This window comes from Gobius niger (assembly GCF_951799975.1).
Source record: "Gobius niger genome assembly, chromosome: 7".
Lineage (NCBI taxonomy): Eukaryota > Metazoa > Chordata > Actinopteri > Gobiiformes > Gobiidae > Gobius > Gobius niger.
The window spans coordinates 36647302-36674694 of record NC_136858.1 but is presented as its reverse complement, the minus strand read 5'-3'; the positions used below and the strand labels follow the sequence as shown (position 1 = coordinate 36674694).

Sequence of the window (27393 nt, the reverse complement as noted above, 5' to 3'; positions counted from 1 at the left end):
AAGCTTGTAGTTTATTTACAGATTAAAAAAAAAAAAAGTTTATTTACGGATCCAACATGGCAGCAGCAGACGCAACGCTATTTTTAGATCAAGCTTTAGACCTTGTTCTAAATAGTTTAGCTTGAAAGTTTACAGCGGGTACGTCATACGTCATCTCATACGATGATACGATCGGCCGTGGCCTCGTGCAGACGCAAGAGAGACTTTCGTATCGCCCAATAAACGACTATGGACGATTGTAAACCACACCTCTCCTACGAGAAAATGAATTGGTCCCCAGACTAAATATCACTTGTGATTTTAGTCTGGCGTTAGCCAGGCTATAAGAATTGACATTTTTCAACCAAAAAAATGATTCTGCTTTAAGCTTATTTGATCTCACGATTCTGTTTTTGCCTCGTTTGTAAAGCTCGCAAGACACAGCTGTTGGTATGTTCACACTTATTATTTCATCACTCTCAGACTCCGCCTATGTCTGTCTTCTATATCTGTCTTTACATGTAATATCATCTATTTCCTGACCTGTTTCAGGGTATGAAAAAGCAGAGAGCCACCGCATGAAACCGGTTGTTCACAAGGTGATAGTTGCATTACTGGAAATTGTGTTTGTTTCTTTGTTTCATGTTTATTTTCTCTCTCATGAAGCCGATCGCAGACGATGATGACACCTACACCCTGATCACCTCAGTGCCCACAGCCGACTGCTCCACAGGTGATCTTTATTGATTTATTTTTAATTCCACTATATTTTCAGCCACTTTTGCCTCCTTGACTTGATGAAAGAAGCTACAGTAAATAATATACCTGCTAATTAGAGCTGGGACGATGCACTGTTGTCGTGATACAAATCCTGATGCTGAGGGTCCGATACGATACACTCACAACAGACGTATTGTGATGCATTTCAAAAACATATTTGTACCAGGCCTCCTGCTACTGTACTGTGTGTACAAGACTAATACATATATTTCAGTGATATTGAATTGCGATGTCTTTATTCTGTACCTTCAGTTTAATACTGCAACATTTACAGCACTTTTGTTGTTGCAGGTTCTGTGAATGTCATGAGTCACCACAGCACAGACGACAGTGAGGTGAGAAGCTGCAAGTCACACATCTGTCTCTTTTTCTTATTATTACTTAGAAACTAAGCTAGGGATGGGCGATACCACATTTTTTTTAATCGATACGATACCGATACTTTTTGGGTCATTTTTGTCAATACCGATACCGATGCCGATACTGGTCATTTCATATGGGTGAATGTATTTCAATCAATATACTTTTTTTTTAATAATTAACTGGTCAATTACAATTATATTACTTTAACTGGTTAATTAAACAATGTTAATGTGAAATTGAATACATAAACAACATTTAAAATGAATACTTAAATGACAAACAGAGCCTAAACCAGAATGATAGGACTGGCTCAGTTCAATCCTTTGCTGTTGTGACTGTTTTGGCTCAGAACAAAGAAATATATCATCTTTTTGTGTTGATAATTGCTGCCCCGCCTTCCTTTTACATATGCAAATTATTATCAATACTTTTTGCCCAATATCGATACTTAAAAAGTAGCCGTTTGGTATCAATACATCGATACTTTGGTATCGATCTGCCCATCCCTACACTAAGCTGCACAAATAAACATTTTGAGATGTTGCTGTGAAACTTTTACAGTACATTTATATTTTGTTTATGTATTTTAGAAGCAACATTTTTTGTACATGTTATTTTGATATTGAAAAATAGTTTGGGGTGAAAAATTTGTCTTGTTTATGAGAGATTAAGAGAGAGATCAATAAATCGGAAAATGAAAAATCCCTCTGAAAAAACAAAATCCTTTAACCCCCAATATGATTCTATGGAGAAATGCTAAATCAGCACTATATTTAAACCATTTATAGAGAAACTTTGGAAATGTATTTGTTTCCAGCTCACAGTTATGTTATAGGGACTATACAGAGTTTAAAAATGATTCAAGCTAAGTGTTTTCCTCCCCCTACATGTCAGTGTCCTAATGCGTAGAATGAGCTCAGACCTGTTCACCACAACTGCCTCTAAAATCCTGCACTGTCTCAGAAAGGTGTTAATTTGGGTCTGAAGTGCCGTCATGCACGAGTTTAATATAGAAGCTGCAGTTACGCGTGTGACCTGAGGTGGCAGTAGTGAGTATAAAATGTCTAACTTGCAACTAGTCCCTTTAAGAGCAAATCTCTTTACTGCTGATCCCGTCAGATCCAAAAGCTTTTCTCGCCTGGTTAGTTCATAGATGGAGACCGTGAGGGAACACCAGGGTCCTGGGTGAGTGAGGGGTTTTGCCTCCACAAGAGGAGCTACTGCCTCTGAGGATGGAGCGAATGAATAACTGCCCTTTGAGGAGCACATTGGGGACTTGTGTCTGCTAAATGAGATTTCCCTTCCCTTACTGATCCTGACAGGCTTAACTACTGAAGGATGGTAGATCGTCGATAGTAGCGTGTACCATAACATTAAATGATCGAAATGCTCGGATATGAACTTCTCATTTTTTGTGGTTTCCAGAGCGACCCCTATCACCTGTACTGCACCATCCCTGACCCTGAACCACCCAGACCTGTGGACAACGCTCTGTACAGCTCCACATTTGACTTTCACTGACATCAATGTAGACAACAGAAGTTCATGTACTATTAGTTTGTAGAAGGATTTCGCCTTTTTAATAGCTTCCTTTATTGAGATAGAATATATGATAATGTGATAATATATATGTTTATGTATATAGGGCTGCACTAAGAAGGCATGCAACACACCAGTGTAAGTGTTGTAGCAAACAAGACTTTTGTAAATGAAGATTCATTCAATATAATACTGCAGAGGTCGGCAAGTTTGTGTCACAAAGGGACGATGTTCATCATTGCCAAAACACCGAGGGCCGAACCTCACCAGTGTCGCCTTAAGTTAAGAGCCATTTCCTAGACACGCCAAAGTTTTGTTCTAAGGTGGTCCGGCTCCGAGACCCGCCTTAGTAACAAGCTGCGACCCAAATAAAACTGTCATTTGCCATATATCGTATAAAATATTGCATTTACCACATGTTTTTATTGAACAAGCCTTAGATTTACTTTTAAGACTGAAATTATGATCAAAGCAACCCAATAATATTCATTTGAACAGACTCCAGTGTGTTTCCGTGTAGTTTCAGATGGAAAATATTGAAAAAAGTTCCCTACAGGCTCGCGACCCACCGGTTGAGAATCACTGTTTTACATTAATGACCAAGTGGGATGTTCTGCAAGGACATTTAAAAATACACTATAAAAAGACACCATTTCTCTCATTTTTAGAGTACTTTAACTTTAAGGTATTTGATCCCTTATTTGCATAATAATATTTCTCAAAATCATTTTGGGGGCCAGAGGTTCTGTGCTGGAGGGCCGGATTTGGCCCCCGGGCCTGACGTTGCCTACCCCTGTAATACTGTGTTTAATAATCTGTGATGAAGAAAAACATTGTGTCCTTATTGGGTCATGTATTAAGTGTATATAATCATCTTATTAAACAGTCGTCTTTGTATTTAACGAACATTGGGCTAAATGACTCTTTTTTTTTTAAATATACAACATGAAATACCAAGGACAAGGTTGCAAGTGAAAAACCTGAAGTAAAATAGCACAAAGTGTCAGATTAGAGTTCAGTTTTGTGAAGCCGTGGTCGACGTGTGACTCAGTGACTTCAGCCACAGAGAAAATGTCACTGACAGCTTTTAAACTCGGTTTCAGTTTCACAAGTTCACTTTATACTTGATCAATTCACTACACGTTTCATTACTGGATTTGTTTCACGTAGAGCAATGTTACAATAAAGTAAAAGAAATACAAGACACTAATATTTATCCATCATGATTTTCAATCCACTTAAAAAAATATATAATAATAATACAAACCACTTACAAATTGCTTTTACTGATTTTCATGAAAGCATCTGTTTTACTACTTGCATTTGTAGAAAAGAGACTGTTTTGGCTGTTTAATGAACGCTTGTGAACCGAGAAGCTAAATCAAATACATCCCGATCAAAAGGTTAACCTCTTACCACCCGCCTAAACCAAACGCATTCTGTTGACTTTTTGTCATTTTTTGTTGAGTTTTTGTCATTTTTTGTTGAATTTTTTTCAACTGGTCTTAACCTCTTAACTCCCACCTGAACGGATCCCATTTTCTCCAGTTTGGCTTTACCCTAATCAAAAAGCTTCTTGGGAAAAAACACCAAAACAGTCACAAAAAATGAGAAGAAAACAAGGATGTAAACGCAACAAAAATGTGACAAAAATGTGACAAGAATTCAACAAAAATGTGACAAAAATTAAACAAAAATGTGACAAGAATTCAACAAAAATTTCACAAAAACTCAACAAAAATGTTTTGTGGGTCTTAGCTTTCAAATGAGGTGTTACACAGGTTTAGGCGGGTGGTAGGAGGTTAAACCTTTGATTGGGACTGTATAGCCTCATATTGCTCTTAAATCATTTGTGCGATCAAAGCTGATAAAATAGGTGGTATTATGAACCTATGAACATTTAAACGTGAACCGAGCACATTTTCTCCAGTTTGGCTTTACCCCAGTCCAAAAGCTTCTGGAAAAAAAGCTGTGAAAATAGTGACAAAATTGAGACGAAAACAATGATGGAAATGTGACAAAAAAGTGAGAAAACATTGACAAAAAAGTGACGAAAAATGTATGAAAAAGTGGCAAAAATGTCACAAGGAATTGAAAAAAAATTGACGAAAAAATGACAAAAATGTGGCAGAAAGAATCCAAAATGTAACAAAAAAATGACAAAAATTGACAAAAAAATTACAAAAATGTGATGAAAAATTGACAAGAAAAATGACAAAAATTGACAAAAAGTTGATGAAAAAGTGGCAAAAATGTGACAAAAAATGTCAATATTTATTTTTTTAAATAATAAAAAAAAAATGACCAAAAAAATGACAAAAATGTGACAAAAAATGACAAAAAAGTTACAAAAATGAGTTGAATACCCAACAAAAAAATGATGGAAAAAAAATCTGATGACGTGAGGAAAAAGATCCTCTCGGTTCAGGCGGGAGTTAAGAGGTTAACATAGAAGGTGCAGTTACACGTCTGACCTGAGGTGGCAGCAGTGAGTATAAAAATGGCAAACTTGCATCTAGCCCAGTGGGGGGGTCCGCCCCTTTACACCCGTCTCCAGTTGTGCTAGTGGCAGGCCGTGATATTGCAGCCAGCAGCCCAAAAAGCCCTTTTTGTCATAGACACTCATGTAAAAGGAGCAGCCTGTAAAATGGTCCACAGGCATCTGGAGTTTCAGACTGAGGCAAATATATTTCTTTAAAATTACTATTTTTAGGACATGGACTTTTTTTCTTCGAAAAAAAATTGTAAAGCATCAAAAATACATTTTTAAAAGTTTTCTAATGACGTGACGTCACCAGGGCCGTAGACGTGCGCGAGCGTGTGCGTGACGACTCATGAACGAGCAGATTCTCCCTCGTGTGATTTAGCGGCTGAAGTCTGAGCAAAACAAATGAACGGACTGGACTAAAAACAAGGATAAACGCGAAATAACGAACATCTCAAGTAAGTTTATGTTTCTCTAAGTCTTTAGCCAAAAACTAAATACGAAATGTATGATGAATATAGAATGTGTTTATAGCATTGGATTATGGTTAATAAGAAACAACTAGTCTACATGTTATTAAACTCATTTCTGAAAATTAAATAATGGCACTAATAACCTGTAACTGTTTTATTAATTTAAAAAATACTACCAGCATTTAATGTACTTATGTACTTATGTACTTATGTACACCATTATTTGTGTAAATAGAATGAAACACAAAAAAATGCATGATTTCCGCATCTGTCCTGGATCCAGTACAGTACAGTACAGTACACATAAATGCTATATAAAAAACAATATCTCACATTTTACCAATGAAAATGTAATATAAAACACTTTTGCAGTGCTCATTCTTTGTATTTCAGCCAAACAATTCTAGTTGTGACGTTATACTAGCAAATACAGTGAAGTAACAACTCGATTTTTATCAATTCTATAACAACAACAAGACTTCCAGCACTTACGAAACTTCCCAGAAAAGTGACCGAGCGGAAGTTCATGAGCGCGGCTACGTACGTTCGAAGGTCCGCTAAGCGCCCGGTTGTTCCAAGAGCGGCTAAACTAGCTTTTTAAGCCCCGCACTGACAAACTAACCCCCAAAGTCATCGTAGCATGGTAGCTTATTAGCCTGAAATGGCCTTAAAAAAACATTTTGTATTTAAAGAACGATGATACTAAGAGATTTGACTTTTTGCGTAATGGCGTCCGCTCCGCTCTGAGGCTTCGTCGGCAGCCGTGCGCGCTCCCGTTGCTTTCACCCACTTGGGCCGTAGGGAGCATAGATACAGGTGGCGCGTCATACGGGTACTTTGGGCCGTTATGGCGGACGAAACTGGAGTCATGCGCCACTGAGCACCCCTATGTAAAGAGATAGGAGCTGGGACAGCATGCCTCTTCCATGTATATATTTCTATGATCTAGCCCCTTGAAGGACCAAGAAAATACTTTCTAAATGTTTTTATTTTTCTTTCACCTTCTTTATCATTTGTACGATCATAAACAAGCACCAACAGAAGCTCGGCCTATCAAGAGTTTTCTGTAAACAACTTCTGTAAAGGTAAAATAATAATATATGTCACAATCTGCAGCTTCATGTTTCGATACGTCGGGGGGAGTTTCTACATAAGTCAATCTGTGAACTTCAGCCTACTCCCTTTGAGCGTGCAAATGCTCTCCTTTTCCTGTTGAAAATATTAATGTTTTTTTTTTGCTGCTGAAACAAACAAATAAACTAACTACAAATGCATGTCTTTTTCTTATTTATATGATTGAATACAGGATAATAATGGAGGGTCTTTAAATAAGCCTCACCTTAACTATCAAATAATGCTTTCCGCTTTCCATTCTGTCAAACTAAAACAATAAAGTGGTTGTGGTTTTCCTGAGCTGCAGAGTGAAAATGGTCTCAGTCTGAGCTCGCCCGTTGGACAACATGCTGCTCATCTTCTTCCTGAGTGAGTGTTTAACTAACTATTTATTTGTGTATTTATAGGAGAAGAACAAAGAGCGTTGTGACATTAGAGAAGATCCTTTGGACAAATAGCTAAACCACTAAACACACAATTGTTCAAGCCAACGCTAAACATATTATGAGCTGAAAAATTATTATGTTGAGATCGATGATGTTGATTTGCTGACTATAGTTTGACTAATATACCAGCTGGCCCACAATTGCAAAAATAGACATCTTACGGTATAAGGTATAAAAGTTTAGAAAGGTAATATCTGAATTATTGAAGTTGAAACTGGATATAGAAAATGAAGTTATTGCTGATAAGATCTCCACACAATCCCTGCCAGAGATGAGTGTGTTTAAGGTTTTTCTGACAACATTCTTTTGTAAATTGTGAAATCTGCAATGTTTTATGATTTGTTGATGCTGTGTATTGTTAATATGGGACAAAAAGGGCTTTACCTTTTGATGAAAATACTTGTTCCTTCAGATTTTGACTAAGAGAGTAATATGTGAAAATACTGTTTTAGTCCAAATTATAAAAGTTAGGTTTAGTGACATTCATTTCTTATCTTTTCATCAGACCTCTTTTGTTTGACCAAAGAACAAGGTAAGCCAATCCATGTTTTAACCCTCGTGTCGCCTTCGCGGGTCTTTTTGACCCGCTGTCATGTTCCGGGCATTTGGATGCAAGGTGACACAAGGGGGCGCCCTTCCAACCTTCTCAGTGGAAATGTGAGTTGACTTTCTACAGAGTTAGACTTTAGATCAAACACCATGAGTGACAGTAACATGAGGCTAAATACAGTGAGCTCTTTGTTTCCAGTAAAAAGTCAGAGGCCTCATTGCTCTTCAGCTCTTCACAGACTGCGAAGTGAAGAAGGAAGTCATGGAGCTTCTGCTTTAGACAGAACTTCAGACTTCTGCTGCATGTTGGGGTCGTATTGTTGCAATCTGTAAAGCACTTTGTGATATCTTTCCACATGAAAACTGCTTTATAAATAAAGTTTGATTGATTGATCATATTCTGAAACTCAAATCTATATATGGAAAATAACTACAATTACAAAAATGCGGTATCTAATCAAAAAAAGTTTTTTTTTTTTTATTTACTCTCATTCTAAAAAAGAAAACCCAAACAAACCCTAACCATTTGTATCTGCTGTAAAGTCATGTTTGACCCAGTTCCTCTGAGTCGTGGTGCAGCTGGACTGATGTGGACAGATGTTACAGAAGAAGCTCATGAGGTTCATTTCTTCAACAGTTACTATAGTAACTATTTTCTCCAAAGTAAAAGTAGATCTACCACAGTCCTGTCCACATCTGTCACGGTCCACCATGACCCACCACGACTCAGAGGAACTGGGACAAACATGACTTTACAGCAGATACAACTGGTTAGGGTTTGTTTGGGTTTTCTTTTTTAGAACGAGAGCAAACAAAACTAAAAAAAAACTTTGATTAAATTTGATTAGATACAGGATTTTCAAATATTCTTCTTTTTGTAATTGTAATAATAATTTTCCATATATTATGTTTTTACTGCATAATATATTTTTCTACTACCACATTTGAGTTTCAGAAAATGATATGACTCTTACATGCAGCAGAAGTCTGAAGTTCTGTCTAAAGCAGAAGCTCCATGAGTTGCTTCTTCACTTCTCAGTCTGTGCCTGAAGAGCAATGAGGCCTCAGCCTTTTTACTGGAAACAAAGAGCTCACTGTGTTTAGCCTCATGTTACTGTCACTCATGGTGTCTGACCTAAAGTCTCACTCTGAAGAAAGTCCACTCACATTTACACTGAGAAGGTTGGAAGGGCGCCCCCTTGTGTCACCTTGCATCCAAATGCCAGGAACATGCCAGCGGGTCAAAAAGACCCGCGAAGGCGACACGAGGGTTAAACATACTCTGGGGAAAATAAATACAAATTAAAATGTGACCCTTTTTGAGTTCAAACCACAGTCAAGCTGTAAAATAGTCACTGAAAAGTACTTTTGTGAAAAAAAAGAAAACGATGTTGAAACGTGTGGGTTAAGGGGGCGCCCTTCCAACCTTCTCAGTGGAAATGTGAGTTGACTTTCTTCAGAGTGAGACTTTCGGTCAGACACCATGAGTGACAGTAACATGAGGCTAAATACAGTGAGCTCTTTGTTTGCAGTAAAAAGGCTGAGGCCTCATTGCTCTTCACTCACAGACGGAGAAGTGAAGAAGGAAGTCATGGAGCTTCTGCTTTAGACAGAACTTCAGACTTCTGCTGCATGTAGCGGTCATATTACATCATATCAAATGTTGTAATCTGTAAAGCACTTTGTGATACCTTTTGGTATGAAAAGTGCTTTATAAATAAAGTTTGATTGATTGATCATATTCTGAAACTCAAATCTGAAGTAAAAACATAAATTGAAAATAATTACAATTACAAAAATGCTGTGTCTAATCAAAAACATTTTCGTTTAATTACTCTCATTCTAAAAAAGAAAACCCAAACAAACCCTAACCATTTGTATTTGCTGTAAAGTCATGTTTGTCCCAGTTCCTCTGAGTCGTGGTGCAGCAGGACTGATGTGGACAGATGTTACAGAAGAAGCTCGTGAGGTTCATTTCTTCAACAGTTACTATAGTAACTATTTTCTCCAAAGTAAAAGTAGATCTACCACAGTCCTGTCCACATCTGTCACGGTCCACCATGACCCACCACGACTCAGAGGAACTGGGACACACATGACTTTACAGCAGATACAAATGAAAAGGGTTTGTTCGGGTTTTCTTTTTTAGAATGAGAGTAAATTTAAATAAAATAAATAAAATATATATAATAAAATAAAAAATAAAAAATATTTTTTGGATTAGATACAGGATTTTAAAATATTTTTCTTTTTCTAATTAAAAAATATTTTCCATATATTAAGTTTCTACTACAGATTTGAGTTTCAGAATATGATCAAATCAATCAAAATCAAACTTTATTTATAAAGCACTTTGCATACCGAAAGGTATCATAAAGTGCTTTACAGATTACAACATTTGATATTATGTAATATGACCGTTACCTGCAGCAGAAGTCTGAATTTCTGTCTAAAGCAGAAGCTCCATGACTTCCTTCTTCACTTCTCAGTCTGTGACTGAAGAGCAATGAGGCCTCTGACTTTTTACTGGAAACAAAGAGCTCACTGTATTTAGCCTCATGTTACTGTCACTCATGGTGTCTGACCTAAAGTCTAAGTCTGAAGAAAGTCAACTCACATTTACACTGAGAAGGTTGGAAGGGCGCCCCCTTGTGTCACCTTGCATCCAAATGCCCGGAACATGACAGCGGGTCAAAAAGACCCGCGAAGGCGACACGAGGGTTAAACACCGTAAGAGAAAGTGAGGTTTGAATTTACTTTTATTGCCATGTGAGATTTACATTCATCAATCTCTGAGGGAATATGAGACGACAGAAACCGAATGATATTTACAGTAAAGGAAATATTTCATATTTTTTCATTTAGTCCAGCGGTCACCAACCATTTCAGAGCTGAGGAGAAGCATAAAAAATGCCTAAAGTTACACAAGTTATGACCATATATTTTCACACATTCACAATTTTTAAACATGTGAGTCACAAAAGCAGAAATGACTTTCCAAGAACAAAAACAAATGGTCATTCAGTTCCAGGTGCTATCGGTTGCTTTCATGTGACATTCTTGGAGGTCAAAACACTTGCAAACACCACATAATAATACAATAATCGTCCTGCTAATGTTGAAGGCTACCAGGTTCCTGCACTGTCTGAAGCATTGTGCATTTATCACAGAACCTCAGAGCAGTTTGGCTGTTTCTGATTTACAATAATCTATGCATCAGCTGTTGCAGTGAACTTTGTCCGTTGTTGCTGGAACCAGGTCGTCCTGAAGAAATGGTCCCACAGGGAAGAAGATCTGGCTCTAAACTGTGTTCTACAAAAACAAGATTAGCATTAGCATTAGCAATTTAGCATATTTAACACAATATGTGGTCAGTGTGAGTAAAGTGCCTCACCTCATATTCATGCTCAGTGTGAAGCTCCTCTTCGTTCTCACTTGGGGAACCTGCTGGAGATATAATGTTGTCTGTGAGTGATTCATTGTGAAATATTTATTCTGTAGGATTTTCGACTCGTACCGGGTGAACATTGGAAAGTAGAAGTGGCTGAGATCGAACTGTCGACTCTCTCAGACAGAGGCTGAGAAATAACAAGGAAAACAAATACATAAAACACAGCTGTCAATCAAATCTCACACAAATAAACCAATGGACTGATTCCGTGTTTCCTTTTTACCAGAGCGTCGCTGTTTGGACTGTTGGCGTAGGAGTCGTCTGGAAAAGACAATACAATCACTCTCTGTACATCTCGTTCAATACAGTGAAAGTGAACTTTGTGAATTACCAGAGTTCTTGCCTGGACAGCTGTGGAAAAAAACAACACAATGAAATGGGCAGAATCAACAAAGTCAAACCAGAGACTGTAAATTAAGAATGGACGAGTTGTGACTTTCTTCTTCCTGAAATCTCAAAGAAACAGGAGGTTCCGGCTCCTGGACTTTTCATTATGACTTTTTTGCCTCTCTTTAAGTCATTCGTGAACACAGGCTTGACTTTCTGATCTTCATGTCTTTGTCTTAACATGGGCAACATGGTCCCAGTTTGATATAATGGAGCTGGATCCAAAAACCCTGTCAAACAGGTATTTAACCCCTTAACGCCTGAACTAATTTCCCATTATATAAACAAATTTATTATCATTTATTTATTGCTAAATTAAGTGGAGATTGTAAATTTTTATGTCGCACATAGTACAGATATAGTTTTAGGTATGTTGCAAATCGGCAACAACAGGCAAAAGTTGTAAATGTATTAAAATGACACAATTTATTTATTCACAATGATTACAAATGTAAATGCACTGTAAGATACACTGAGCACTTGTGTATTCAGGTTAGGATATTAGAACAGTAAACAGAGCTAACGCTTTTCACTAAATACTTGTAAAGTGTTGATTTGGAGCAGCTGATGCCGTCCTGCAGCAGCAGCACTGGTAACAGGAAGGGCATCATGATGTTCAGTAACATCTTTATCACTGCTGTTCCTGTCATCAGTGCCTTCCCTGCTGCTGCTGCTGCTGCTGCTTCATCACCTGATGTAGGGAGGAGAAAAAAAAAAGCACTTTATAAAGGTGCAGACAATTTATCTACAAAATATCTACAGTTTGTATGACTAATTATCATATTTTGCTCCCTTTCCTGAGGTTTTATTATACATTGTACATCAGATACCTCTATTTACCATTACTTATTTGCAAATTATATTATAATTGCACATTATTTTCGGACGTTGGAACTCTTGTTTGTGGTCCAGTAGATCCACTTGGTGGTCGCTTTGCAAACAACACCAACGGTTTCATTTTGTTCTCTGTAAAAAAAAGGATCACTTTTTTTCATATCCTTGAATGTTATTGTTACAATGATTATAGAATTTCACTAAAATGGCCTGTTCTAAAAAACGTTTTACCGCTGTAATAAATCTAAACACTACTAAAATGTGGTCACTGTGGCCACCAGATGGAGCTACTGCAGTTTTCCTTCATGGCCTGATGTTGCCGATTTACAACGTACTGAAATCTTCAAATAACAAAAAAATAATCCATCACACAAAGTTCATTCCAATCAATAATCTAAAGATGGAAACGAGGAGCTGCTACATAATTTTATTTTAGCACAACTCAATTTACATTTGAAGATTTCATCAAAGTTGCTGCCTCGATTTGCAGAAATGCTATTTCCGGTAAATAGCTGCCATGACCCGCTTGTGCTTCCTTCTCTGACCGGTCCTACGAGAAACTAGTGCTTGCAAAACGTTCCTGGGTACGGCCTGGATGTGCAAACAGGCATCAAGGGAAAACATGCCTTATTTTAGCCACAGTCTGGCAAGAAGAGGTATGTCATCAATATGTACCAATAGGCATTAAGGGGTTAATCTATGAGGGAAGTGACGTCTCAGTCCAGTCTGAACCTACAGACGTCAAACCACAAGTTTATTAAATAAAACATTCCAAAAGGAGATACATCATCAATGAAGTCGATGCCTTCTAGAGAGGAACATAAATATCTGGTCTTGGAGCAAGAAGAAGGAGATGGAGAGGGTGATTGTGGCTGAACAGACTAAATGACAGAGCAAAGCAAGAGCAGCGCTTTGGTTTTATTGGGTGTGAGGCAAAGAAAATGCATTGTGATCAATTTACAGGTAACAAGAGGTTAAAGAAAGGCAGGAGTAACAATTAAAAACAGCTTCTACAAGTCTTACCATTTGCCACCATGTTTTCCTGGAACGAGAGCAATCCTTCAGCTAAGTTTGAATGAGAGGCAACATGAATATAATGTAACAACATAGTATTTCTTACTAATGATCCTCAGGAAACAGAGGGACACCGTTAACAGGATGGTCACGGCTATGACAGTACGCACGAACAACATCAGCAAATGAAACGGCAGATTTCCGGATGGAACCGGAGCTTCAGAAAGAAAAACAATATTTCAGTGTAAACATTACGGCGTGACAGAGAAGGATTTTACGCTTCCACGAACCACCAGGCCTCGATCAGCGTCAAGTCAGGGATAAACCACAGTAAAAAGGCTATAAATTATGTCTAAACTAGGTCTAAAGATAAATGCGTTAATAAAGCATAGATTAATTTCCTTTGAATGAAAATTCTTAACATAGAAGAAGAAGAAGCCCCAATATCACAGTTTGAGACGACAGTGGCTCAGGTGGGAGAGCGTTTATAACTGGATTATAACTGGATCTTTGGCGGATTTGGTCCCACATCGCAGTTGGTTAAGTGGCCATTCGTACATTGGCTGTTTTAGACCCTAATAAGGGTTAGAAGAGTTTACTGAAGGCTGTGAGTCATTGAAATAAACGTTGCGGGGGAAATAAAGTGGAGGTGATGTCATTTCCTGTGTAGAAATGTAGCTCCACTGATCACGTGACTCTCCATCTTCTGCAATTAGACCCTCTTGGTTTTATCTGTTGATCTGAGAAATGTGACGTCTCTTGTGCCCACAAGAGCCTGCGTCATTCTGTTTCTATCAACTGATTATCACTGTATGTTTGCATGAAAAAAAAAAGCTAAATATCAAAATCTCTGGAAAAGAGTCTTGATTCAGGATATATTTGGGTGTTTTCAGTAGCGAGACACTTACTCTGAACAGTGACAGAGACGATCTCACTGTGTGGAGATGGAAAAACGGTTTGTTCCTGCTGTGCAACATAGTAACACTGGACCTGAACTTCCACAGGAGGATTCTGGTTCCCCGTCAGCAGATCAGAGCCTCTCACAGTCTGCTCACATCCAGAATTGCTCAAACTGTGTCCATCTGTTGTGTAGAAATAGCACTGATTTGAAGAAACAGCAGGTGGACGTCGACAGGTGAGTTTAACTTCGTCCTTCTCTGTGATCACTGATGAGGTCACGGTCAAAGAGGGAGGAGCCAAACCTGTGGAGAAACAACATCATGTTATTTTAAGCATGTGCTCATGAATGACAACACAAAAACGCAGGTTGCTCACTATAGATTGTGGAAAATATTTGTAGGGTTCACAAATCTTAGTCTATGCACATCTGTGTGTGGGACCTTACATGGACTGATCAACAGACTTAATTCACTGCTTGTGCTTAATGACAATAAAGGCTTTGTTTGATATATTCTATTTAACAAACTTCCACTTCATCAGTTGTGACTTACCGATGGTGATGATTCCCTCAGCGCTGAATGCAGATCTATAGAATGTGTAATCGGGACTGTAATCGTAATAACATGTGACAGTTATTTCCGCTGGTGGTCGTTTCTTCACCATCGACAGCAGATCAGCTCCGCTCAGTTCAGTCTGACATGATTGGAATGAATTGAAGTGTTGTTTATCAAATACAAAGTAGCAGTCTGGCTCTTGGACAGGAGTTTGACAGTTCAATGTGACGTTGTTGGTCTCAGAGACGACTTCTGGATCCACTGTTACTGTAGGAGCAAGATGATCTGTTTAAAAGAAATATAATTAACATGAAAATAAATACATCAGAAATGAACCATTGAAAATACATATAGGGTTACCTTGAGCTTTAGCCTGAAATGTTAAATCTGTTGAAACAAAACAAAACACACAAGATGGTGATATTAGTGTCGGGGAAAGAAATTTAGTCTCGTGGTGGTTAAGAGGAGAAAACCTTTGCCTCACAGACACGGGTTTGATTTTCCCTCCTTTCTGTGAAGTTTACATGTTCTCTGTGTCTGAGTGCATTATAGGCTAATCCACAACCTTAATACATTTGATCAAACACTGGCTGAGGATGGATCTGTGGTCACTCTGACTACAGCTCACCTGTGCTAAAATCATGATCAGAAATAAATCACATGTTTTTTTGTTTTAGGTTGTGCTATATCCTTCACAGCCCCATGTTGCTCCCATACCACAGTTTGGAAACCGCATTTTTATGACTTTATCCACTCACTTTCACATGTAACAAACATGACATTAGGGCTGCTTCACGTTTCCTAAAATAGATTTATTACCCCATGTAAAAAAAAAAGTCTGTCTCAATCATTTCATCACATTTTCTTTTCCTGACGACGCACTTTTGCTTTGAAACGTTTCGCTTGTTCTGCAAAAGATCTCGAGCTGCTTTTAAATACAGTAGGAACCGAGCTTAAGATGCTAAAAAAATGGTTTGATATAAATAAACTTTCCATAAATCTGCATAAAACTAAATATATTGTATTTGGAAACAAGGAAGCAAACAAACCGTGTCAACTCAAAATTGGGGAGGTAGAAATCGAAAGGGTGTTTGTAACAAAGTTTTTGGCAATATTGATGATGAGTTAAATGGGAAAGCGCACACAAATACACTAAAGATTATAGCCATACTATGTAAAATAAAAACCTCTGTGAATCAAAACGCATTATATGTACTGTACAATTCCCTTATCCTTCCACACCTTAGCTGTTGCGTGGAAACATGGGGGAAAACCTATAAAACTAATATACAACCTCTCTTTTTATTGCAAAAGAAAGCAGTTAGAGTGTTTAGCCGTGCAGAACACGTGGCTCCAACACTTTTTATTAGACTAAATATCTTAAAATTGCATGATCTTGTTGATTTTTACACAGCAGTTGTGATGCACAAAGCTCACAATCTCAGGCTCCCTCAGTGTTTACAGGAGATGTTTCAAACTAGAGAATCTATAAACAACCTCAGAGGAACTGATCTGCTACAAAAACCTCTGGCGCTCAGTAATACTAAGAGGAGGTGTTTATCAGTTAAAGGCGTCGATCTATGGAACGGTTTATTCAACTTAAGGCTCCAAAACGATTAAAGCATTTAAGAAAATGTACAAGTTAAACATGATAGAGAAGTATAGAACACTTGAATGAAGACCATAAGAAGAGAAGTCGATCGAGGAAACAAAGCATCATTTCTGATTGTTGAAGTTTAAGTTTTGTGCTTAAGTGTTTCCATCGTTGGTATTAGAGAAAGTGTATAATGTGTCTCTTTGGACACAGAGTCACAGTTTGTAAAAGGAGTTTAGGCAGAATAAGTCTCGGCTTCTGCCTAAACCCCTTTCGGTCAGGCATCATTTAGCACTTCAATTCTGCATGTTTGTGTTTTCTTATTGTATAATGTCTAAGATCTTTGGAAAACATGTGATTTAAATGTTCATAATGACCGAAGAAAATAAATTAACTAAGTAACTAGCTTACAGTCGCACAAAAGGCTGAAATGTAAAACTTGATCACAGCAAATGATTCATAAAAACAACAACATGACTTTTATCTGTTCTTTGCGAGTCGAGTCTGTGTTTCCATGACAGTAAATGGTTTATCAAACAGGACAGGATCAGGCTACGAGTTAAACTACAATGTTTGAAATAAAAGTTTACTTCCCAGTTGACAAAGACCTTGGATTTGTTTAATTGGCGACGGATAAAACTGTGTAAATTCTCAGTCATCCAGCTGTTTAGGTCAGTTTTGCGAGGTTAAAACAAAACAACTAGGCTTTATTGCAAATGTAGGTAAAAACATGTAAGTCCTGTGTCTAGTTTTAGCCTCACTTTGGGGACAGAATAAGGACAAATCGGTTTCACTCACGGATGAAGCAGAGGAGCAGCAGAGGAGCCATGACGGACAGCAGACAGTGCAGTGTGAGAAATGAACCGAATTTACAGAAGTGCAGATAAAGAAACCGCATGAGTCAGGTCTGCAACACTAATACAGATATGTGGGCAAAAAAAAAAAAAAGGTGTGAAACTTTCGCAAAAAAGCACAGTTTGAAGCACTCGCCTCATAAAGCAGTTCTAAGTAACTCATGTCCCTAGAGGCCATAAGTCATCAGATTTTTTTGTCATTTTTTTGTCATTTTTTGGTCCATTTTTTGTCACATTTTGTCATTTTTTGTCACATTTTTTTGTCATTTTTGTCAACGTTTTCTCGCTTTTTTGTCACATTTCCATCATTGTTTTTGTCTCAGTTTTGTTGCTATTTTCACAGCTTTTTTCTGGAAGCTTTTGGATTGGGGTAAAGCCAAACTGGAGAAAACGTGCTCGGTTCAGGTGGGAGTTAAGGGGTTAATTGTCCGTGAAAGTAAATGACAGAAAAGACAAAGGGACAGAGGGATATTGTTCATCCAACTACACAATGGTCCATACTCCACACAATGACACTGTCCAGACAAGTGTGAAACAAACTAATATATTATTATTATGACTGGCTCATTTCATCAATGAAATAAACTATAAAAGCAACAGTTAAATCTTAAACACCGTAAGAGAAAGTGAGGTTTGAATTTGCTTTTATTGCCATGTGAGATTTACATTCATCAATGTCTGAGGGAACGAGACGACAGAAACTGAATGATATTTACAGTAAAGGAAATATTTCAGGACAAACACTGATCAAACACTGATCAAAAATGCCTAAAGTTACACAAGTTATGACCATATATTTTCACACATTCACAATTTTAAACATGTGAGTCACAAAAGCAGAAATGACTTTCCAAGAACAAAAACAAATGGTCATTCAGTTCCAGGTGCTATCGGTTGTTTTCATGTGACATTCTTGGAGGTCAAAACACTTGCAAACACCACATAACAATACAATAATCGTCCTGCTAATGTTGAAGGCTACCAGGTTCCTGCACTGTCTGAAGCATTGTGCATTTATCACAGAACCTCAGAGCAGTTTGGCTGTTTCTGATTTACAATAATCTATGCATCAGCTGTTGCAGTGAACTGTCCGTTGTTGCTGGAACCAGGTCGTCCTGAAGAAATGGTCCCACAGGGAAGAAGATCTGGCTCTAAACTGTGTTCTACAAAAACAAGATTACTATTAGCATTAGCAAGCAGCATATTTAACACAATATGTGGTCAGTGTAAGTAAAGTGCCTCGCCTCATATTCATGCTCACTGTGAAGCTCCTCTTCGTTCTCACTTGGGGAACCTGCTGGAGATATAATATTGTCTGTGAGTGATTCATTGTGAAATATTTATTCTGTAGGATTTTCGACTCGTACCAGGTGAACAGTGGACAGTAGAAGTGGCTGAGATCGAACTGTCGACTCTCTCAGACAGAGGCTGAGAAATAACAAGGAAAACAAACACATAAAACACAACTGTCAATCAAATCTCACACAAATAAACCAATGGACTGATTCCGTGTTTCCTTTTTACCAGAGCGTCGCTGTTTGGACTGTTGGCGTAGGAGTCGTCTGGAAAAGACAATACAATCACTCTCTGTATATCTCGTTCAATACAGTGAAAGCGAACTTTGTGAATTACCAGAGTTCTTTCCTGGACAGCTGTGAGAGAAAAAAAAACACAATGAAATGGGCAGAATCAACAAAGTCAAACCAGAGACTGTAAATTAAGAATGGACGAGTTGTGACTTTCTTCTTCCTGAAATCTCAAAGAAACAGGAGGTTCCGGCTCCTGGACTTTTCATTATGACTTTTTTGCCTCTCTTTAAGTCATTAGAGAACACAGGCTTGTTTAGTTTATTATATAAAACATTCCAAAAGGAGATACATCATCAATGAAGTCGATGCCTTCTAGAGAGGAACATACATATCTGGTCTTGGAGCAAGAAGAAGGAGATGGAGAGGGTGATTGTGGCTGATCAGACTAAATGACAGAGCAAAGCAAGAGCATAGCTTTGGTTTTATTGGGTGTGAGGCAAAGAAAATGCATTGTGATCAATTTACAGGTAACAAGAGGTTAAAGAAAGGCAGGAGTAACAATCAAAAACAGCTTCTACAAGTCTTACCATTTGCCACCATGTTTTCCTGGAAAGAGAGCAATCCTTCAGCTAAGTTTGAATGAGAGGCAATATGAATATAATGTAACAACATAGTATTTCTTACTAATGATCCTCAGGAAACAGAGGGACACCGTTAACAGGATGGTCACGGCTATGACAGTACGCACGAACAACATCAGCAAATGAAACGGCAGATTTCCGGATGGAACCGGAGCTTCAGAAAGAAAAACAATATTTCAGTGCAAACATTACGGCGTGACAGAGAAGGATTTTAAGCTTCCATGAACCACCAGGCCTCGATCAGCGTCAAGTCAGGGATGAACCACAGTAAAAAGGCTCTAAATTATGTCTAAACTAGGTCTAAAGATAAATGCGTTAATAAAGCATAGATTAATTTCCTTTGAATGAAAATTCTTAACATAGAAGAAGAAGAAGAAGCCCCAATATCACAGTTTGAGACGACAGTGGCTCGGGTGGGAGAGCGTTTATAACTGGATTATAACTGGATCTTTGGCGGATTTGGTTAAGTCGCAGTTGGTTAACCCTCGTGTGGCCTTCGCGGGTCTTTTTGACCCGCTGTCATGTTCCGGGCATTTGGATGCAAGTTGACACAAGGGGGCGCCCTTCCAACCTTCTCAGTGTAAACGTGAGTTGACTTTCTTCAGAGTGAGACTTTCGGTCAGACTCCATGAGTGACAGTAACATGACGCTAAATACAGTGAGCTCTTTGTTTGCAGTAAAACGTCAGAGGCCGCATTGCTCTTCAGTCACAGACTGAGAAGTGAAGAAGGAAGTCATGGAGCTTCTGCTTTAGACAGAACTTCAGACTTCTGCTGCATGTTGGCGTCGTATTGTTGCAATCTGTAAAGCACTTTGTGATATCTTTCCACATGAAAACTGCTTTATAAATAAAGTTTGATTGATTGATCATATTCTGAAACTCAAATCTGTAGTAAAAAAATTATATATTGAAATAACTACAATTACAAAAATGCTGTATCTAATCAAAAAAAGTTTTTTTTTTAAATTTACTCTCATTCTAAAAAAGAAAACCCAAACAAACCCTAACCATTTGTATCTGCTGTAGAGTCATGTTTGTCCCAGTTCCTCTGAGTCGTGGTGCAGCACGACTGATGTGGACAGATGTTACAGAAGAAGCTCATGAGGTTCATTTCTTCAACAGTTACTATAGTAACTATTTTCTCCAAAGTAAAAGTAGATCTACCACAGTCCTGTCCACATCTGTCATGGTCCACCATGACCCACCACGACTCAGAGGAACTGGGACAAACATGACTTTACAGCAGATACAAATCAAAAGGGTTTGTTCGGGTTTTCTTTTTTAGAATGAGAGTAAATTTAAATAAAATAAATAAAATATATATAATAAAATAAAAAAATATTATTATTTTTTGATTAGATACAGGATTTTAAAATATTTTTCTTTTTCTAATTAAAAAATATTTTCCATATATTATGTTTCTACTACAGATTTGAGTTTCAGAATATGATCAAATCAATCAAAATCAAACTTTATTTATAAAGCACTTTTCATACCTAAAAGTATCACAAAGTGCTTTACAGATTACAACATTTGATATGATGTAATATGACCCCTACATGCAGCAGAAGTCTGAAGTTCTGTCTAAAGCAGAAGCTCCATGACTTCCTTCTTCACTTCTCAGTCTGTGACTGAAGAGCAATGAGGCCTCAGCCTTTTTACTGCAAACAAAGAGCTCACTGTATTTAGCATCATGTTACTGTCACTCATGGTGTCTGACCTAAAGTCTCACTCTGAAGAAAGTCAACTCACGTTTACACTGAGAAGGTTGGAAGAGCGCCCCCTTGTGTCACCTTGCATCCAAATGCCCGGAACATGACAGCGGGTCAAAAAGACCCGCGAAGGCCACACGAGGGTTATGTGGCCATTCGTACATTGGCTGTTTTAGACCCTAATAAGGGTTAGAAGAGTTTACTGAAGGCTGTGAGTCATTGAAATAAATGTTGCGGGGGAAATAAAGTGGAGGTGATGTCATTTCCTGTATAGAAATGTAGCTCCACTGATCACATGACTCTCCATCTTCTGCAATTAGACCCTCTTGGTTTTATCTGTTGATCTGAGAAATGTGACGTCTCTTCCTGTCACATGATCTTCACTAAAGCTGTGCCCACAAGAGCCTGCGTCATTCTGTTTATATCAACTGATCATCACTGTAGTTGATAGTTTTAATATGGCGTTACCGTAATAAAGGTTTTGTCTGACCTGCACTGGGGGTCTCAGAGTCACTTCCTGTCACATGGTTTGGTCCGGTGGTGGTTTTAGGAGCTGTGGTTTCATGAGTTTGACTTGGAAGGAATTTACTGATGAAAGCTGTGAAAGAAAAGTGTTGCTTTGAGTAAATGTTCATGAAGAATATGTTGGCATGAAATCAACAAAGAAAACAACATCAGTCATGACTTAAGTCTGACCTCGTGATCTGTGTCCATCACTTTGAGGAGATCTGGATCCATCTCCTACAGTGTAATCACAGCTGACCTTTTTTCTTTGGACGTTATTGAGATTTGTCAAAAAATCATTAACAGAGATATAAAACAGACAAAGCAGTCCATTTTTCTCTGTCTTTGTCCGTGAGTTGATACTTTTATACGGCTGAGCGGATTCTCCAAAATACAGGTTACATTTTGAATCAGTCGCAGAAAGAGGCGGAGAGCAGGAAATGAGAACCTCATCATCAAGTTCCTGAAAGCTAATCTGGTTTTGGCCACTGCTGTGGATTTGGACGTTCATTCTCTGTTGACCCTGGAAGTAAAAAGAGAACATTAAGGAAATGCTAACAAAGAATAATACTTGTCTTCTTTTCTCAGCTTAGAGTTGCAAAATGAATAAAGCTATTTGTCAGTTACTTACTCTGAACAGTGACAGAGACGATCTCACTGTGTGGAGAAGGAGAAACTTCTCGTTCCGACTCTACATTATAGAAACACTGGATCTGAACTTCCACAGGAGGATTCTGGTTCTCCATCAGCAGATCAGAGCCTCTCACAGTTTGCTCACATCCAGAATTGCTCCATGTTTGTCCATTAGTTGTGTAGAAATGGCACTGATTTGAAGAAACAGCAGGTGGACGTCGACAGGTGAGTTTAACTTTGTCCTTCTCTGTGATCACTGATGAGGTCACGGTCAAAGAGGGAGGAGCCAAACCTGTGGAGAAACAATATCATATTATTTTAGTTATGTGCACATGAATCACAACACAAAAAGACTTTCTAACACCAAGTTTCACTTTGCAGATCGCTGACATATATTGTGGAAGAAAACTGTTCAAGGACTGCAAATATTAGCCCTGTTTCAATAATGTGGCGCTTTACATGAACTGAGCAGCAGATGTAATTCATTTCTTCTGCTTAATGACAATAAAGGCTTTGAATTTGTAATGTATTCTCTTCAACAAACTTCCACTTCATCAGTTGTGACTTACCGATGGTGATGATGCTCTCAGTGCTCAATGCAGATCGACTGTATGTCTGATCGTGTCTGTAATAGTAAAAACACGTGACAGTTATTTCCGCTGGTGGTCGTTTCTTCACCACCGACAGCAGATCAGCTCCGCTCAGTTCAGTCTGACATGGGAGTGATTTGTAGTATTTTATATCAAATACAAAGTGGCATCGAGGCCCTTGGACAGGAGTTTGACAGTTCAATGTGACGTTGTTGGTCTCAGAGACGACTTCTGGATCCACTGTCAGTTTAGGAACAGGATGATCTAAAACATACGAATGTAATAATAAAACCTGGAAATAAAACAACAATAAAAAACATTGAAACGGAAACTACAAATGTTACCTTGAGTTTTAGCCCAAAATAGTGCATCTGTTGAGAATAACAAACATATTATATATTATTAAAGATTATAAGATTATGAATTAAGGTTTAACTTCATTTTACATAAGGTTATATTATTGGTATAATTCTTCTATATTTATGTGCATGTCTCTTAAACATATGGTCAGGATTGAATAACTGAAGGATAGTATTGAGCATCTTGAACTAAAGTACTTTTTTTTTCTTGCACACAGGCTTTACTGCTGTTTAGTTTCACTCGCATTTAATTTCCACACGCTGTTACAAATATTGATTTAAATTAAACACCTTCAAAAAAATAACCTGCATGTAAAGCCAGAATTATTGACCGACAACAAACACTGTGAATATTTATCTTAATTCATCCTCAGCTGAAAGAAGCAAAACAAATACAACAGCATTACCAGCTTTCACATATAGAACTTTACCTCTTGAGTACAAATACATCTGTTTTGTTGGATTACTAAATAAGAAAATAACAAATCAGTAACACTCACTGATGAAGCAGAGGAGCCGGAGAGGAGCCATGGCTGAAAGCAGATGAGTGAATAAGGAAGCCACAGTCAGACCTAAACCACTTCTATAGATGCTTCACACTTTAGAAGAAAAGAAAAAAAACAACTGGGTGTGTTTTATTGCCTAAATATGTTTGTGTGTGAAAGAGAACTGTTTCTGCTCTGGTTGCTTGAAAACAAACACATGCTTTAGTCAGATCACCTCAGCCTTGATATTGCTTGCAGGATAAATAAGAAAGAAATAGATATTTTAAATCAGAGTTGACAGTGTACAGAAGGTGCAACGCTGCAATGAAAGTGTTTTAATGCCAACAATAGCAACTGGCAAACCTGCTGCCCTGGACAGGGAAGCGTCTGGCCACGGACAGGATCAGAGAATAGAAGAGAATAGATTATTTATTGTCTTCTGACAGAGAAACAGACAATAAAATATATACATCAAAACAGCACAAACCACACACACCCACACACATCTGTGGCAGAGTTCATGCAAACCTAAAGCAAACACTAATGTACTAGTTTACAGATTCACTTCATTTATCAAACATGCCTAAAGTTACACGATCTGACACAAGTTATGATCATGTCCTTTCACACATTCACAGTTTTAAACACGTGAGTCACAAAAGCAGAAATGATTGACTTTTCAAGAACAAAAACAAAATCTTGGAGGTCGAAACACTTGCAAACACAAAATAACCATAATAATAATATAATAATAGCACTGCTCATTTTGAAGGCAAGGCAACTCAATGCGCCTGAGGCTACGAGGTTCCTCTACTGTCTGAAGCATTGTGTCCTAAAGTTAAGCTGAAACATTGTAACATTGTACAGAGGTTTTGGCTGTTTCTGGAACCGGGTCCACCGGGTCCACAGGGAAGAGGGATCTGGCTCTAAACTGGATTCTACAAAAACAAGATTAGCATTAGCATTAGCAAGCATCATATTTAACTTAATGTAGCCAATGTTAGAGTAATTAAAGGGGGGGTATTATGCTAAATCGACTTTTTCAAGCTTTACATCATGTTATTTTGTCATTCCCTCATTAAAAACATGGCTGAAGTGTTGCCTTGGCACATTCACGTATTTTTGAGTAATCTGTAAAAACTCTGATGGCGGCCATTTTAGGGATAGGTTTGCCTGAGTCCTCCTTGGAACGCCCCCACCTCCTGGAGACGCCTCCGAGCTTTCGTCACCAGCCGAGTAACCAACCACTGCTCCTCAGCAGAACCCCCTCCCCACTGATGCCACAGACAGCGTGTGGAGGGGGCGTGTCGGAAAGGCTCAGAGGTTCTTAAAGAGACAGAGGCCTATTTCAAGACATTCACTACAGCCATTTTGAGAGAGACATTTTATACAAGGCAGTTATTCTAATTTACTGCATTTACAGACCAACAGAAGGTTTGCTCATCATTGTAGTGTGATATAGACTGGTGCTATGTGACTGAAAAAATCTTTAAGTAAAGTTCCTCGCCTCATATTCATCCTCACTGTGAAGCTCCTCTTCGTTCTCACTTGGGGAACCTGCTGGAGATATAATATTGTCTTTGAGTGATCCTACAGTGAAATATTTATTCTGTAGGATTTTCGACTCGTACCAGGTGAACAGTGGACAGCAGAAGTGGCTGAGATCGAACTGTCGACTCTCTCAGACAGAGGCTGAGGAAAAACAAGGAAAACAAACACATAAAACACAACTGTCGATCAAATCTCACACAACACTCATAAGTTAATGAGATGAGAAGAAACTACACGACCAGACTGAGACAAAAGTCGCCAAATTAAAAGGTCACATTATAAACATTTGGTTGGACGCCTTAAGCACTCGCTGTGGCGTTTTGTCGTCTGCGATGTCAAAAGATCCAGAGTTGCATTAATATTTCACCAAGATCTTGTACGTGGAGACAGTTTTGTGCTAACCCAATAAAATAATACCTCCCCCCATTGTTTCTTTTTACCAGAGCGTCACTGTTTGGACTGTTGGCGTCGGTGTCACCTGAACAGAAAGTATAACAATACAAAAAATCATTCTCCGTATATCAATACAGTGAAAGTGAACTTTGTGAATTACCAGAGTTCTTTCCTGGACACCTGTCGAAAACAACACAATGAAATGGGCAGAATCAACAAAGTCAAACCCATAGACTGTAAATTAAGAATGGAAAAAATTGTGGACAACAAAAGGAAATGGCGGCTGTCGGACTGGACTTTTCTTTAAAACTTTATTGCCTCTCTTTAAGTCATTAGTGAACACAGGCTTGACTTTCACTATTTTTATTTCTAAATAATGGAGTCGGATGCAAAAACGCTGCCAAATCGTGAGGATTAACGAGCTTCAGCTAGCCCATGCTAACGGTATAGAGACAGACGACAACACGGCGGCATATAAAGGGGCGTGGCCTAGTCAAGGGGGACGGACGATGAACATATGGGTCCATACGGATGTTTTTTCACAGGAAATTTTTCAGCAGAAGCGAAAATCGGCACTTGTTGCTAACGTTAGGATATGTGGCATGAAGCTAACTTTAGCTTCCTGGTTAGCATTGTCCACTTTTTTAAGAATTTGTGGGCTGTTGCTTCTCTCCAAGTCTCTGTAGCCCCCTCTAGCTGCTTTGAACACAACCATACATGTTTCTTATCCCTCGTGTCGCCTTCGCGGGTCTTTTAGACCCGCTGGTATGTTCCGGGCATTTGGATGCAAGGTGACACAAGGGGGCGCTCTTCCAACCTTCTCAGTGTAAACGTGAGTTCACTTTCTTCAGAGTTAGACTTTAGGTCAGACACCATGAGTGACAGTGACATGAGGCTAAATACAGTGAGCTCTTTGTTTGCAGTAAAAAGGCTGAGGCCTCATTGCTCTTCAGTCACAGACTGAGAAGTGAAGAAGGAAGTCATGGAGCTTCTGCTTTAGACAGAACTTCAGACTTCTGCTGCATGTAAGAGTCATATCATTTTCTGAAACTCAAATGTGGTAGTAGAAAAATATATTATGCAGTAAAAACATAATATATGGAAAATTATTATTACAATTACAAAAAGAAGAATATTTGAAAATCCTGTATCTAATCAAATAAAGTTTTTTTTAATTTTATTTGCTCTCATTCTAAAAAAGAAAACCCAAACAAACCCTAACCAGTTGTATCTGCTGTAAAGTCATGTGTGTCCCAGTTCCTCTGAGTCATGGTGGGTCCTGGTGGACCATGACAGATGTGGACAGGACTGTGGTAGATCTACTTTTACTTTGGAGAAAATAGTTACTATAGTAACTGTTGAAGAAATGAACCTCATGAGCTTCTTCTGTAACATCTGTTCACATCAGTCCTGCTGCACCACGACTCAGAGGAACTGGGTCAAACATGACTCTAAAGCAGATACAAATGACCTGGGTTTGTTTTTTTTGTTTTTTTAGAATGAGGGTAAATTAAAAAAAACTATTTTTTTGATTAGATACATGATTTTCAAATATTTTTCTTTTTGTAATTGTAATAATAATTTTCCACATATTATGTTTTTACTACAGATTTTAGTTTCAGAATATGATCAGTCAATCAATCAAACTTTATAAAGCCCTTTTCATACCAAAAGGAATCA

General features: G+C 38.2%; 2 protein-coding genes across 2 annotated transcripts in view; one reads left to right on the top strand and one right to left on the bottom strand.

The window, feature by feature from the left end:
- Window positions 1–27393, top strand: part of LOC306965531 (uncharacterized protein) — a gene marked incomplete at both ends in the record, with an annotated part of 279183 nt that overhangs the window by 34991 nt on the left and 216799 nt on the right. The window lies entirely within an intron of this gene.
- On the bottom strand, window positions 11028–23815 carry LOC306965098 (uncharacterized protein; the record flags this gene model as incomplete). The annotated part of the gene is made up of 9 exons (XM_079559342.1): window positions 11028–11039; window positions 11122–11171; window positions 11245–11305; window positions 11402–11529; window positions 14322–14615; window positions 22334–22627; window positions 22905–23189; window positions 23270–23296; window positions 23785–23815. 9 exons carry the CDS (start codon window positions 23813–23815, stop codon window positions 11028–11030), a joined length of 1182 nt encoding a protein of 393 aa, XP_079415468.1.